This window comes from Herpailurus yagouaroundi, unplaced genomic scaffold (assembly GCF_014898765.1).
Source record: "Herpailurus yagouaroundi ecotype Mexico unplaced genomic scaffold, PumYag 188, whole genome shotgun sequence".
NCBI classification, from domain to species: domain Eukaryota; kingdom Metazoa; phylum Chordata; class Mammalia; order Carnivora; family Felidae; genus Herpailurus; species Herpailurus yagouaroundi.
In genome coordinates, this window is record NW_024412419.1 from 30,479,880 (window position 1) to 30,495,224 (window position 15,345).

At 35.6% G+C, this 15,345-nt stretch overlaps 1 protein-coding gene across 5 annotated transcripts in view; it reads right to left on the reverse strand.

The window, feature by feature from the left end:
* The window catches only part of STRN (striatin), a 91,514-nt gene that overhangs the window by 42,156 nt on the left and 34,013 nt on the right, over positions 1-15,345 (reverse strand). For 4 of the 5 annotated variants that reach the window (XM_040496510.1, XM_040496512.1, XM_040496511.1 and 1 more), the window contains exons 3-4: positions 9,905-9,978; positions 1,743-1,821 (exon numbers count right to left, since the gene is read on the reverse strand). In XM_040496510.1, coding sequence (XP_040352444.1) covers positions 1,743-1,821; positions 9,905-9,978 — 153 coding nt within the window. The remainder of the gene's footprint in view (positions 1-1,742; positions 1,822-9,904; positions 9,979-15,345) is intronic. The other variant, XM_040496514.1, reaches the window with a different exon arrangement.

The following is a 15,345-nucleotide window of genomic DNA, read 5'->3' on the forward strand; positions in this document are numbered from 1 at the left end:
GGTGGCGCAGTCGGTTAAGCGTCCGACTTCAGCCAGGTCACGATCTCGCAGTCCGTGGGTTCCAGCCCCGCGTCAGGCTCTGGGCTGATGGCTCAGAGCCTGGAGCCTATTTCCGATTCTGTGTCTCCCTCTCTCCCTGCCCCTCCCCCGTTCATGCTCTGTCTCTCTCTGTCCCAAAAATAAATAAACGTTGAAAAAAATAAATAAATAAAATAAAATAAAATAAACTTAAAAAAAAAAAGGTTTTGATTAAAATCTGAATAAATGTTTAACTTTCCTGAATTTAATTAGTTGTTCTTACAAACCAATACAAAGGTGTTATATTTTTCTGTTTTTAACATTTGATACATACCTATCTTTGTCAACAAAATCACATTACAAGTAACTGTTTTAAAAACTGCTCTTTCCATAGGTAAGTTGGCTTTACTAAAGAAAACCTCTTTATTCATTGATAGAATGTCACCTTTTCTTTGAGGGGGCAGATTGTGAATCTTTTAAAAGTTTTTGAAAATTCTCTCAGATTGCTCACTATGATAACCACTTCTCATTTAAAAAATCATCACTTTAAGAACACTCATTTATAAAAAGAAAAATTCATAATCATATTTAAGACCAAAGTGAGGGCATCAGTGAAAACCACTTATTAAATATTAGTGAATTCTCATTTTCTTTAACTTTGAATAGATAACAAATACATAAAAGGACACATTTTAATATTCTCTCTGCCATTAGTCAAAAGGAATGGCTGGCACAAATCCACTCTGGAAACCATAGATGTAGACTATTCACAGGAAACCCCAAAATCAAAAACAGGTAGTAAATTTCATTTTACTCAAGCACAAATTAGAATACCAATTTCAAATGTGATATGCAAGAACCAGGCAGTGAGCTGGTAAAGTGGGTTATAGCCTACCACCTGACATCTGAACCTCATTCCAGCTTTGTTTCCTCTTTATAGTCTCAAAACACATTTTATAGGAGAAAGTTCATGTTAGTGCAATATCTGCAAATTGGGAAAATTAAAGAAGTTCTTCAATTTATTTAAAATAGAAAGTTTAAAAAACATAACCCAAAATTTTACATCTTAATATTGATTAGACTTCTATTAGGACACACGTATATTCATGTACAAAAGATGCAAAAATAACTTTAGGAATACAGAATTCTTTAAAATGTAAACATAAGCATATATTAAAATTTAGAAGCTTAAAATTAATCTCTGAGGGATGCCTGGGTGGCTCACTCAGTTAAGCATCCAACTCGATTTTGGCTCAGGTCATGATCTCACGGTTTGTGGAATTAAGCCCCAGGTCAGGCTCTGCTCCCAGTGTGGAGCCTGCTTGGGATTCTCCCTCTCTCTCTGCCCCTCCCCAACCCCCCTCAAAATAAATAAATAAACACTTATTAGATATACTCTTTGATAAAGCTAAAATTATAAAATAAAAGAATTTATTCTTGGTAATTCTTGTTAATATTTAATAAAAAATGAATTCTACCACAGGGGGAAAATGTGTAATATGAAAAAGGAACAGTAATTCAATTAAGTTTTTTCATACCAGCAATCTAACAATAAAAGAGATAATATTATTGTACTGAGTTGCAAATGCAAAAAAAATATATATGTATATATCTATATATATCTATATATAGATATATCTATAGATACATATATAGATATATAGATATATATACGTGTACTCTGATGAAATAAACTTCTCTTTGTTTAACCACAGGATACTTACTGTCTGAGTAGTTGTCGACCTTGTTTCCACATTAACTGGCTGTTTTGTTGTGGCTGTACCTCTGTTTCATTACCTTCATCTGGAAAACATTAAATCATAATAAAAATGCCTTGCTTTGTACATTAGAGAGTATCTCAATTCATAAAATATGTCCAATAAAAATTTATTAGATCAGAATATGCAAAACTACACTGTAAGGTATGTTTTAGGACAATGTAAATTCTGTTTTTTAAATCTAATTTCCATAACAAAATATAAATTCATTATAGCTACTAGATTCCCCTGAGAGTAGCAGAACTAAAATAACGACATTTTCCCAATCTCTAGTAGCCTAAGAATTTTCCTCCAGGACAAAGACTGACTCAAATCAAGTCATACAATAGGAGTCCAATGAAAGTATTATGGAGCACCACATCAGAACTAGAACAAAGTACTCAGGAATGATGACAGAAAAGCCAGTCTGGTAAAGAGTAGATATAGGTAAGAAATAATTTCAATCCACATCTATTTCCTTCACTAGTTATTAAGTAAAAACCTCAAGTATTCTTTTGAAGACGTTCCTTGAATGAAAACCACCTAAGCCCTGTAAAGCTTTAATTCATCATTTGGTAGACGCTGAACCCTTTTAAGATAGTAAAATGAAAAGAGCCCTCTCTGTGATAAATCTGGACTACAGAATTTCCAAACTATACTCTGACTCAACTTTAAAAATACAAAAAAAAAATTCACACTTTTCATCAGCCCTTGATCAAACTGCAAGAAACTGTGATCTCTTACAGGGTTTTATTCAAGTGGAGATATAAGAGAGATTGGGAAAATTTGTTTTATGATTTTCATGTTAAGCATTTACTATGTTCCAGATGCTATGTTAAAAACACATATGTTATCTTTTTTAATCTTTAAAACCCCAAATCCCCATTTTAAAGATGAGCAAGATGAGTTTTACAAGTTAACTGTAAGATTCCCAAGTTAGAAACACAGTTGTAAGGTGCTGAAATGACATGTGACTCCAGAGTTCTGTTTCCCTCTACATGCTCTCACTACAGTGAGAAGAAATTAAAGAAATAAGTAAATGAGAATTTGGTCTTCCATTTTCATTTTTCTCCTAAAATAGTTAGGCCAAGCTCTGTGATATACCAAAGAAATAGCAGTACAGTGGCGGGTGGGAGGGATTAAGATACCTTAAAAAGATAAGAGTACTTTGGGATAGGATGACTTCAGAGGGTATACTTAAAAAAAAAAAAAAAAAGAGGGCAAAATGATGTCCCAATATTAAGGAAAAACAACACATCTGCTTCCATTGACCCACAAATTCAGGAACTATGGTTCACAAATGGTTCCACAAATTCAGGAATACACTATGGTATGTTCTAAATACATCCCCTTTTTAAGTGAAGTAAGTAACCTATACCTGCCAAGTGAGAACATGTGCACTGGCATTTCAAAAGACTAAAAATTTCAGATGTGAAAGAACTTTTGAGATCATTTAACTTCCCATCAGTAATGGCCCGAATTCTTTCTATACTATCCTCAGATATACTCAACTGTCTTTGCCTACTTTGGCAGCTCATGATGTTATTACCAAAGTGTGACACATGCACTCATTGGAATACTACTCAACAAGGAATGAACACACCAACACGAATGAATCTCAAATGCATTGTGCTAAGTGAGAAAAGCTAGAATCAAAAGGCTATATTTATTCTGTATGATCCTGGAATTCATATGAGTTTCTGGAAAAGGCAAAACTACAGGAACATAAAACAGATTAGCGGCTGCTCAGGGATTAGAGTGGGGAAGAAGGGTAGTAGGAACAAGACCATATATGTTTGTGAAAACACTAAAAAAGGCAAATTTTGCTTATGTAAATTATATCTTAGTAAAAAATAAATTAAGCCAAATCAAATAAGAATGCATCTTCACCCTCTTTAAAAAAAAAAAAAAAGTATATTTGTATACTGATATAAAATTTGACTCCCTGGGTAACGTATTTTTTTTTTAAAGTCTTGGATTAAAATAAAACTTCTGTACATGTGAACCTAATTTTTCCCACCGTTCTTTATCCAAGTTAAAACTCACAGTTCTCTCAGTCAACTATCAGATTCACTCTTACCTTACCAAGTTTAAAAAAAATGACATCAAAAAAAGTGAGGATTTTATCTAAAGTGGTAAGAGTTGAATTGCTTGGTAATATTAAAAGTACTTGAGTCGTACTTCCAGTGCAGTTGGAGAAGAGGGACCCAATTTACCCTCCTGCTTGTAACAAGTACAAAACAAAATAGATGAAATCATGGTTAAGACACTGGACATCAGGCAACAGAGGAAGATGATCCCTGAGAGAAGAGAAGCACGGTGAGCCCTGTGATTATTCCCGCTGCCTGGACAGCATTTCTAGATCACAGCATAGGGAGGGAGAACAAAAAACAGTATCTGAAGAAATGATGGGTGAAAAGTTCCAAGTTTCATGAAAACTATAAACCCACAGATCCAAGAGACTCCACAAATCCCAAGCACAAGAAATACAATGGGGGGGGGGGGAGGGGGAGAAACCTGGGAACTATACCATAGCACATCATAATGAAATTGCTTAAAACCAATGATCAAATGAAAACTCTTCAAAGCAGCCAGAGAAAAAGGTCACATTCTACATACAGAGGAATAAAGGTAAGTTCGATAGAAGGTATCTCATCAGAAACAATGCAAGCAAGCAAAATAAAGATGTTTCAGACACACAAAGGCTGGAAGAAGTGATCGGCAACAGCCCATACTACAGGATACATAAAAGCCCTTGAGGCAGATGGAATATGATGCCAGAAAATATGGATCCCCACAAAGGAATGAGGAGCACTGGAAATGTATACTTTTTGTATTATTTAAAAATCCCTTTAAAAGAGAATTGATTGTTTCAACAAATAATGAATGTAGTGTGACTTATAATATAATACAAGAAAATATGTGAGAACAACTACCAAAGAGAGAAATGGAAATACGTGGGTTCTCATGCTACAGCAGAAGTGGTATACTGTCACTCAAAGATAGATGGCGATTTAAAAAAAAAAAAAAAGAAGAAGTATACTATTAACCCTAAAGCAACCACCAAACCAGCAAAGAGTTATAGCTAATAAGTAAGCAAGAGAGAAAATAGAACCGTAAAAAAAAAAAAAACAAAAAACAACAAAAACTAGATGAATCCAAAAGAAATCTAAAAGGAAAAGGGAGCAAAGAACAGACTGAACAAACAAAACAAACAGCCAAGGTGGGAACTTTAAATCTAACCATATCGATAGTCACGTGAAATGTAAATGGTCTTAAACATCGTGATGAAAAGGTAGAATCTGTCACTCTGGATAAAAATATTCTATTTTTTAATAAGTACCTGCCTTCTAATATTAAATAGAAGAAACTGAACTATGGAAAGATAAATAAGATTAACATAATCTGGGGTAATATTCTCCTAAAACAGAAATGTGAAGGTTTGGAAAAAGAACAAAACAGGAAAAAAAAAAAAAGGCAGAAAGGAAACGAATTTTACAGTGAAAAATGTTTCAGAAAATGTCTGGATTATCAGTTTAAACAAAAGTAGTATAAATGGATAAAAGATCAAGCACTAGGAAAATTCCTGCTTCTTTAAAGTTTACCCTGTGGTGAAGACACCACCTTCGACCCTCTCCTCGTCACTGTCCTCATCACTGTCACCTACGAATCCCTCGATAACGCTCAGAACCAGGCTTACATGCTTCCTCTGCAACCAAACGTTTACATCATCTTGAGCAGTTAACATTCGTGTGGGTGATCCACCTTAGCCTCCCCACAACCACCACCCTCTCTAGCTGTCAGACCTCAGATCCTGTCATTATGAAGAACAGACACAGATGCAAACTCACTCTCTGAGCATATCCTTCAGGCTCATACTCCCACCTCACTAGTTCTTTCATTTAGCTGGGACCTCAGATCAGGGGCCAGCAAATTACAGCCTGCAGGTCAAACGTGGCCCGCTGCACTCATTCATGTGTTGTGGCTACTTTCATGTTAGGATGTCAGAGCTCAGTAGCTGCAACAGGTAACATATGGCCTAAAAAGCCCAAACATTACTACTTGGCCCTTTACGGGACACCAGTGTGCTGGCCTGCTCCAGACAACAGCCCATCCCCTTACTTTTACCCATTAGCCTCCTTTTTGTCTTCACTTCCTTCCCTCCCTAGTTTTAGTTCACGGTCTATCACTGCAACTGTTCTTTAGCCAATATCCTCAAGTTACTCCTTCCTTTTGTCTCTCCATAAATTCAATGAATTCCATTATTAACTATTTTCATCCTACTTAACTTCCACCCAAGCTGTCAAGGGTGTAAACCAATGCTTCTATATAAACTCATGATCACACACCTTGACTGGACCCTTAGCTTTTCTCAATCCTACTATTTGTTATCAGTTTGTCCTCCTCACTATTATGTTAAACCTTCTCTACTTTTCTTAAACCTGTCATACACTCTTAGCAGATAATCCAGTCTTACACATAAAGCTATCATATTAAATACCCACCACCAAACTGAAACCCAAACTCACAAACCCAACACCTAACTTCTACATTCGTTCTTGGGAACAATAAAAGACATACTCCTCCCAGCATTGTCCAGCTAATTCAGAATCCAGTCCCTATCACTTCTTCAGATACCTTCCTATTTTAAATACCTCTTCTCTTTCTTTTATTTGCTCCTCTTCTAAGAAACACTTGCACACATGTGTACACACACACACACACACACACACACACACACACACTTTCCTTGACCCCATGGATCCTTTCAGCTGTCCCTGTTCTTCACAATCTAAACTTCCTGAAAGATGACTACACGGAGTCTTCATTTTCCATTCATGTCTTTGTTTCTACCCTCACCCTTCTCCTAAAACTGCCCAAAATAATGACCCATGTATCGCTAAATCTTAAGGCTACTCTTAAGAACCTCTGGCCATTACTCACGGTGCTGTAGAGTCCTTTCCTGTGGAATCCCTCCCTTCTCCTGGTTTCCTTCCCACCATTAAGATAATTCTTATCAGTTTCCTTTCCGGCTTTCTACTCTTCTACCAGTTTTGTATTAGAGATCCTGGTCCTCCTCTTACTGTGCATTAAGTCCCTGGGTGAGTTCTTCCTCTCCAGCGACCTGAGTGCCCTCGGTACTACATGCTGAGGCCTCTCAAATCTACATATCCAACCCAGACCTCTGGTTGGAGCTTCAGACCCACACAGCCAGCTGTCTACCAGCCAGCTTCACTTGACTGCCTGACAAATAAATCCAAGAGTGAACCCATCATTTTCCAAATCTACATCTGAACTAGTTTGCAAAACTGGCAGTGTGGGGGCCATCTTTGAGTTTTGAGTGTCCCTGTTTCTCATCCCTTACGTAGAAACAAGAACGAATTCCTGCAGATTTTACTTCCTAAGTACTTCCTGAACACACCCACCCTCTTCATCTCCACTGTCAGTGCCCTGCGAAGGCAGCTTTCCACACTCAGCCAGGTGTGTCCCATCACCCACCCAGATCCTCTCTCATATGCCTGCTACACCTGCCGCCCATGGGGTATAAGAGCAAATCTGATCACGAGAGTTAAGATCCTTCAAATGCCTTCTCAAAACTCTTAGGATAAAATGAGAATCCTTAACATATTTTACGAGACACGTGTAACATACTTTACCATCTGCCCCTCTGGTTAACTCTCTAGCTGCATCTAGAAACACTCCTTCCCCGGCCTTCCTCTACTAGCCGGTTATTTTATTTCTCAAATGTGCCATATATCTTCCCTCTGTCTTTCTCCTACCTCTCATTCAACAATAATTTAGTAAGTTCACTTTCCCTGGCCAGTTCTTACTTGTCCTTCAGACGCTAACTGTTCATTTCCTGCAAAAAAGCCTTTCTTGACTGCTTAAGCCTAGACTTGGTTCCCCTGCTATTGTGCTTCTTAACACCTATTACCTTCCCCATTATACAGGTCATTTTATTGCAATCACTTTTTTCTTATCTCCCCTGTAAAAATCCAGTAAGGCACTGTTATCTCATTCACTGAATCTGGTGCTAGGTCTGACAAGCACTACATATTTAATATTTGTAAATAAATAGTTTGAAAGATCAGTAGATGAAATCACCCTTGGTACTATGTGTTGTATACTAAGAAAATAAACCTGAAAGTTAGGAACTATTTCCTCTATTTTTCCCAGTTTCAGATAAGGAACAGAACAATCTCAGAAAGATTAACACCTCAGGTATTTAAAGTGTCAGGGCAGAGTTAAGAACTTACACGCATAAAAGTCAAACTTCTTCTAGAGCCACTTGTTTACTTATAAACATGTTGTATATATTGCAACTAGACCTTTACTAGGTGCAAGTTTACTCCTAAATTAATATTGAAAACATTAACTAAATTAAAAGTTTACTCCTAAATTAGTATTGAAAACTTAGGAAATAAACTACTTTATATAAAAGTACTGATTGTATCCCTTCTGTGAATCAGACAAGGTAACTTTTAGGACAGCCTTTGACAAATAGCCTACATTTAAAAAAAGAAAACAAAATTAATTTAAGTGTATCTCAACTCAAAAGAAGAGACACCAGAGTAAGACAGAACAATTTAAAAAAAACAAAGCAAAAAAAACGAGCCAATGATCAACTGGTACCACTCTAAATCTCAAGGACTCAATATTCAGCTGTGGAAATGCGTACACTGAATTCAATTATAAAATCAGTGGCACGTTCAGAACTTACTTTGTAAATTTTTTTTCATACATTGTCAAATATACGAGCAGTGTGGTTGGGGCACCTGGGTGGCTCAGTGGTTAAGCATCAGACTCTTGATTTCGACTCAGGTCGTGATCAAATGGTTCGTGAGTTCAAGCCCCACATCAGCCTCTGCACTGACAGTGCAGAGCCTGTTTGGGATTCTCTCTCTCTTTGTCCCTCCCCTGCTCATGCTCGCTCGCTCTCTCTCTCTCAAAATAAACAAACAAACAAACAAAAAAAAGCAGTGTAGTAAAATAGGACTAATATGAATTTTGGATTCTATACATATGGGGCACCTGGCTGTCTCAGCAGAAAAAACATGCAACTCTTGACCTTGGGGTCATGAGTTCAAGCCCCATGCTGGGTATAGAGATTACATACATTAAATAAATAAACTTCAAAAATATATATGTGAATTTTCGAGTCAACAGACCACGGCTCAGATCCATATTCCCATTACTTAATAGTTGTGTGACCTTGTACAAGTTTCTCCACTTCTCGGGGTTCAAATTTCACTTAGGTAAAATTAGAGCCATGTCATCTTTACGAGTAACTATTTTATGAGTAACTATCTGAAGCTAATATACACAAAGCACCTAGCCCAAGGCATGTATTTCAGCAAATGATATAAACAATAATTGAGATCTTCAGATATTTGATCTTGAAATTTAATCTGAAATTATGTCAAAACATTCTCATTTGAAACATGGTAACTTTTGAACAACTTTTCTTACTATCCCTTATACCTACTAATGTGTCATTTACATCTATATTCCTTAATATCTAATTGCTTACAAAGTGCTATTTTTGTAGGGATGAAAAGACAGGAAAAGAAAAAAGAAGAAATAACACAAAAAGATAATAAAAGTTTTAGCTGTTAAAAGATGGTCTGGCTGCAGAAAACTCCCATGGGTAAGACAGTCCAAAAACAATCTTGCACCTGCAGCTGAGGGATGAGGTTGAGGAGATTAGGAATTCTCTGTATTTGAGAAGTCTCTGAACTCCATCATCCCTTCTCTTTCTCTCAGGATTTCAAGGGCATGATGTACTGTAAAAAGCACATCTCAAAGTTCCCATTAACATTGGGGAAACCCAACAAGACACAGTTATGTCAGTGCATTACTCCATGAATTCTGGTACTTCCAGTAAGTGGAGAACAAAGGAGAAAATGGGAGGACGAGGAGGAAGAAAGGGGAAGAGGGAAAAGGAAGGAAGGTGTTGGAAAATAATCTAAATGACACTAAATGTTAGGTGCCAAAAATGAGGAGGTCAGAAAAAATAACTAATATGCAAATAATTAGAAATTAACTTGCCATCATAAGTATTATTGCTACAAAAAAACTAGGTATCAACTTCTTTTTAAGCACTTAAACTTCCTTTAAAATTAGCTTACCAGAATCATAGCTTGGAGGCTTCATATCTCCCTGATTCAATTCTGTCCCATATTTCAACTTGTGGTATTTGGCTCTAACAAAGAAATAAGAAAATACAAACCATCTTAAAATATATTTAAATTAACTTTAGGATATGTAATAGGAGTAGTCATCATAGCCTTCCATGGTGTCAAAGTAGTAATAAAAAGTGCTTGTCATTATTATTATTTTATTGTTGTCATACCATCAAGTGCCATCATAACAAATAGAATAACACTGAGAACCACAAATCTTTGTATAATTACAAATGAACGATATAACATTCTAATTTCTATAGTATTCAAATTTTCTTGATGATCGCCAAAGTACAATTCTACTATAAAAGCAGTAGATAAGTTTGGATTGTGAAATAAGCCTATAGAAGACTAACCTTTCTCAAAATTTACATATTTAAAAAGAAAAGTCATCTAGTGGTATGTATATACAATGGAATGTTATGCGGCCATAAAAAAGGATGGGATATTGCCATTTGCAACAACATGGATGGACCCTAGAGGGTATTATGCTAAGTGAAATAAATCAGACTGAGAAAGACAAATATGGTTTCACTCCTATGTGAAATTTAAAAAACAAATGAGTAAACAACAAAAAGCAGACTCAGACCTATAAATACAGAGAACAAATTGAGGATTATCAGAGGAAAGGGGGCTGGAGGCATGGGCAAAATGAGTGAAGGGGAGTAGGAGATACAGGCTTCCAGTTATGGAATGAATAAGTCACAGGAATAAAAGGCACACCACAGGGAATATAGTCAATGATATTGTAACACCATTGTATGGTGACACATGGTAGCTACAAATGTAGTGAACATAGCATAACATATAGAGATGGTGAATTACTATATTGTACACCTGAAACTAATGTACCATTGTGTATCAACTATACCCAAAAAGTGTTTTAAATCATCTGTAATACCCCTTGCCTTGTCAGGCAATTATGATTTGCCAAGTATGCATTATAGTAAACAATCCAAAGGAAGGAGGGGGAACCAGCCCAAATCACTCATGTTGAATAAGCTATTTCAGTAGGAATGAATAAATTTTTTTTAATAATCAAGATATCCTTTGCCTTTTCAGGAAGCAATCAGGAAGAATTATAAACAGAAATTCTTATCTATTTCCCTTTAAAAGCTAGCTAAATGTAATTATTTATGGCTAACCTGATTTCACTATCTCAGATTTAATCATCTGAGATCAGAAAAATAATGCAGATAAGGTAAAAATTGTAAAGGTCAACAAAAATATCCATACTTACTTCGTGTACTTCTATATTTTGATTGGTTTGCTTCCCCAAAATATTGAGGCCATTTGTAATATTCAATGTAAAAAGGTTACACAATAATTTGAAAAACCAAAGTAATGAAGAAGGAATGAAGGGATAATATAGCCAAATTGAAAGTTAACTTTTTTATAAAACTAATTGAGTACTTAACATAAAGAAGTTTAAATATTTCAATATTTAAAGTTTCAATATTTTAATATTTAATATTTAAAGTTTCAATATTTCAGTATCATTTCAAAAATGATATAAAGGAAAATTATTTGCTCAAACGTGCAAAGTACTGGATTCATATTCATTTGCAGTTACAACAGAAAAATCAAAGTTTATATAGAGGGGAATCTTAAGAAAACATGAAAATTACAACAGCTGATGTTCTATAAGGTAGGTGGTGGGTATATGAATAGATTTTACAATAGTCTTTATATGTTTTACATACGTATAAAATGTTTTGTGATAATATATACCCATTAGAAATAAAAAAAGGATATTTGCTTTATATATGTATATATATTTAATATGCATAGAAGAGTTCTGGAAGGATACATAATACATAAGCCATTAGTTACTAAGATTTCCTTTTGGAAAGGAAATCAATGAACTGATACATAAAGGAGACCAAATTGTATTATTTGCTTAATTAACAATATGCATATATTTCTTTTTTTTAATTTTAGTAAATATTTTTGTTCCAAATCAACGAGAGTATCTTTTTCTCTATTCCTAATGCTTCTGTGAGTCACAAAGATTTCATCACCAGATTAAACATTTCCTAGTCTATTTCAATGTATTTGTAATAATGTTGATTATTAGACAGTGATATTTAAAGCCACTTTACTTACAGTTACCAGAAAGTAAATAAGGTTCTTAATGTAACTGTCAAGTTTCAGATTTTTCATCTACAATGAAACAAAATAACAATACCTCCTAGAAGCCAAATAGCAATTGAAAGTATCTGGTCTGAGGGCAGAATAAAAGCATCAACAAAATATTACGGAGTACATTTATATACATATATAGAAAAACATTTCAAACACAAAATACTACACTATAGTGCATTCTAGTGGTCTTAGGAAAAACTGCAACAGAGTTTATGTAAAAGAGGGAATAGAAAATATTCTTTACAATATACGTAACAAAAACAACATATTATAAACTGACATTTCATAAAAAATTAGACAAAATAAAGAACTGTTGTGTTTACCACAGGCTGTGTTCCCTTAAAGCAGGGTCTCTCTACTGAACTGTTAAATTCACTGAAAAATAATTTACTCCCAGAACTCTTCTCAACTTAGTAACATTCCTTTTGAAGCCAATATGCTAAATTCACTCATATTGTTTCCTACAGTTTTAATACTTGATCTGTGTTACCTACCAATCCTCTTGTTCCCTAATCTTTTTGTCTAAATCAGATTGTAAATAAATAGCAGATCTCCTATCTAAGAACTCTACGTACGATACGTGGCTAGGCCTTCCAACTGGCCTTTATTGGGTTAAAAAAGCATAAAAATTGTATAATAATTAAAGAAGTCCCATTATACTTTTGTTTCAAAGTCTATTATAATGTGCTAGGAATATGACACAGCATCCAAATCACATTTTAAATGTTCATGCTCAGAATAACTTGATTAAATCAATGGACAGGTTCTGAATTCTTGTGACAGGTCCGGTGCTGTGCTGGCTGATGGGAAAGACCTGCAGTTACAGTCAGTTTAGGGCGGAGCAAGGAGATGCCTAAGAGACAGAGATTAAAATAACTACAGCACATTGTGTTAAGAGTTAGGAGTCACATCAGGGGCGCCTGGGTGGCTGAGGCGGTTAATCGTCTGACTTCGGCTCACGTCATGATCTCATGCTTAGTGAGTTCAAGCCCCGCATGGGGCTCTGTGCTGACAGCTCAGAGCCTGGGGCCTGCTTCAGATTCTGTATCTCCCTCGCTCTCTGCCCTCCCCCCGCTTGCGCTCTCTCTCTCTCTCTCAAAACTAAATAAACATTTTTTTTAAAAAGAGTTATGCGTTACATCAAATGTTATAGGAATTCAGAAAAGGGATTATCTAATTCTGTCAAAGGTGGTGTCAAGGAGAGCTACCAAAAAGAAGGTAACATAAGAGATTTTAGCTAAACCTTAAAAAACCAGTAGTTTTTAGTCAGACAAATAAATTGATGAAGAGTATTTCTGTCAGAAGAAAAAGTGGGGGAAAAATACACAATGGGTCAAAAAAAAATGTGTATGTGTGTGTGTGTGTGTGTGTGTGTGTGTGTGTACAGGACTAGAAAGGGGCCTGGCTGTAAAAGGTTCTACTAAGAACTTGGGAAGGAAAAAACAAAATTCAATCTGGAACTTGAAGTCCCAAATAAAAAAAATAAAAAAATTAAAAAAAAAAAGAACTTGGAAATTAGCTAGATATTTTAAAGCAGGGATAGAACAATCTGTATTTCAAAAAGTGAATCCTGTGAACGTGGAAGATGAATTAGAATATGGAATTATTACAGGCAAAGAGGACATATGGGTTTTTACAGTAGTGCAGATGTAAGAGAGAAACAGGGAAAAATGGAATGTTTCAGAATTGTATTTTATATAGTATTTAAGGTTTTTCAGTATAGAAGTTCCTGAGTAAATCTTGAATTACACACTGTGTACTCTTGAAAAATTAGATATACATTTGCTCATTTTGCATATTCTATTATACTTTAGGGAATGCCTTAAATAAATTCATTGCTAGATGAGTAATCTTTCTGTAATGTTAAAGATTCAGTTTCACTTAATTTTGGATCTTTTTAAATGGGACTACTTAGAAAATCAATAACACAGCAATTCTAAATTATGATCCTTACACTTAGGTGTGTCAGGTTAAATGACAATGTGTCAGGTTAAAAGACGTCTAGAATTTGCTGTTCTAAAATAGATCAGGATGAAGCAAGACTGACAGGAACATTAACTGCTAAGGCTTGGAGGTGTATATAGAAGATATTACTCTCTTTACATTTATGCTTCTCAAAAAAAAACTTCTTAAAAATTCTTTGCTTAAAGCATTAGCAAAATAATTTCAGAATCAAAAGAACTGAAATGTTCTACAACTCCAAAATCTGTAAAACTTCCTGGCGTTAGGGCATTAGAAAAATAATTTCAGAGTTAAAGAACTGAAATGTTTAAGACTCTAATCCACAAAGAAATGCTCTGTTACTCCTTAATTTATTACACTTAAATAGTGCCATAGTATCAGGAATAACCTCAAATCATTCCATAAATCTCAGAAGATACAAAATCTTTTCCAGGAGAACTCCATTAGTTGAAAGAAAACAAAATGTCTTCCCTAGACCCAGCCAGTTCTTTATCTCTTCTGTTCTTCAAAGTCAAACTACTTGGAAAAATAAGCGACTATATCTGTCTCCACTTTATCTGACCTTCTCACCCCTCAAACCCCTGTGATCTGGTTTGTGTTCCTGCTACCTCCCTGAAGCTCTTCTGGCAAGGCCATTTACAAGCTCTGACCTGGCAAATCTGGATGACTACTTTCAGGTTACAGCTTACTTAGAGTCGTTGTGGCATCTACAATTGTCAAACTCCCACTTTCTTTAGCTTGCTTGCAATATACTGCTCTCTCCTTCCTTCTCCAACTGTTCCTTTGCTGGTTCTTCTTCCTCTCCCTTTTCCTCAAACTTTTCCATTTCCTGTGGCTCTGGCTGATTCTTCTCTTCCCACAACACTTGTTTCAACTACTTGTTGAACTTGTTCAACTGCTTGTTTCAACTACTCCTGCAACTTTATCCACAGCATTAATGAGCCCCAAGTATACATCTCTAGTCATGAGCCTTACTCTCATATCTGCTTTTCAACCCTTCTTTTTTCTTTTTTTTAATGTTTATTTATTTTTGAGAGAGAAAGAAAGAGACAGAGCACGAGCAGGGGAGGGGCAGAGAGGGAGGTACAGAATCAAAAGCAGGCTCCAGGCTCTGAGCTGTCAGCACAGAGCCTGATGCGGGGCTCGAACCCACAAACTGTGAGATCACGACCTGAGCCGAAGTCAGATGCTCAACCGACTGAGCCACCCAGGCGCCCCTCAACCCTCATTTCTTAATCTTTAATTCATTTGATAATTTAACAAAACTTTGACTCAAGCCA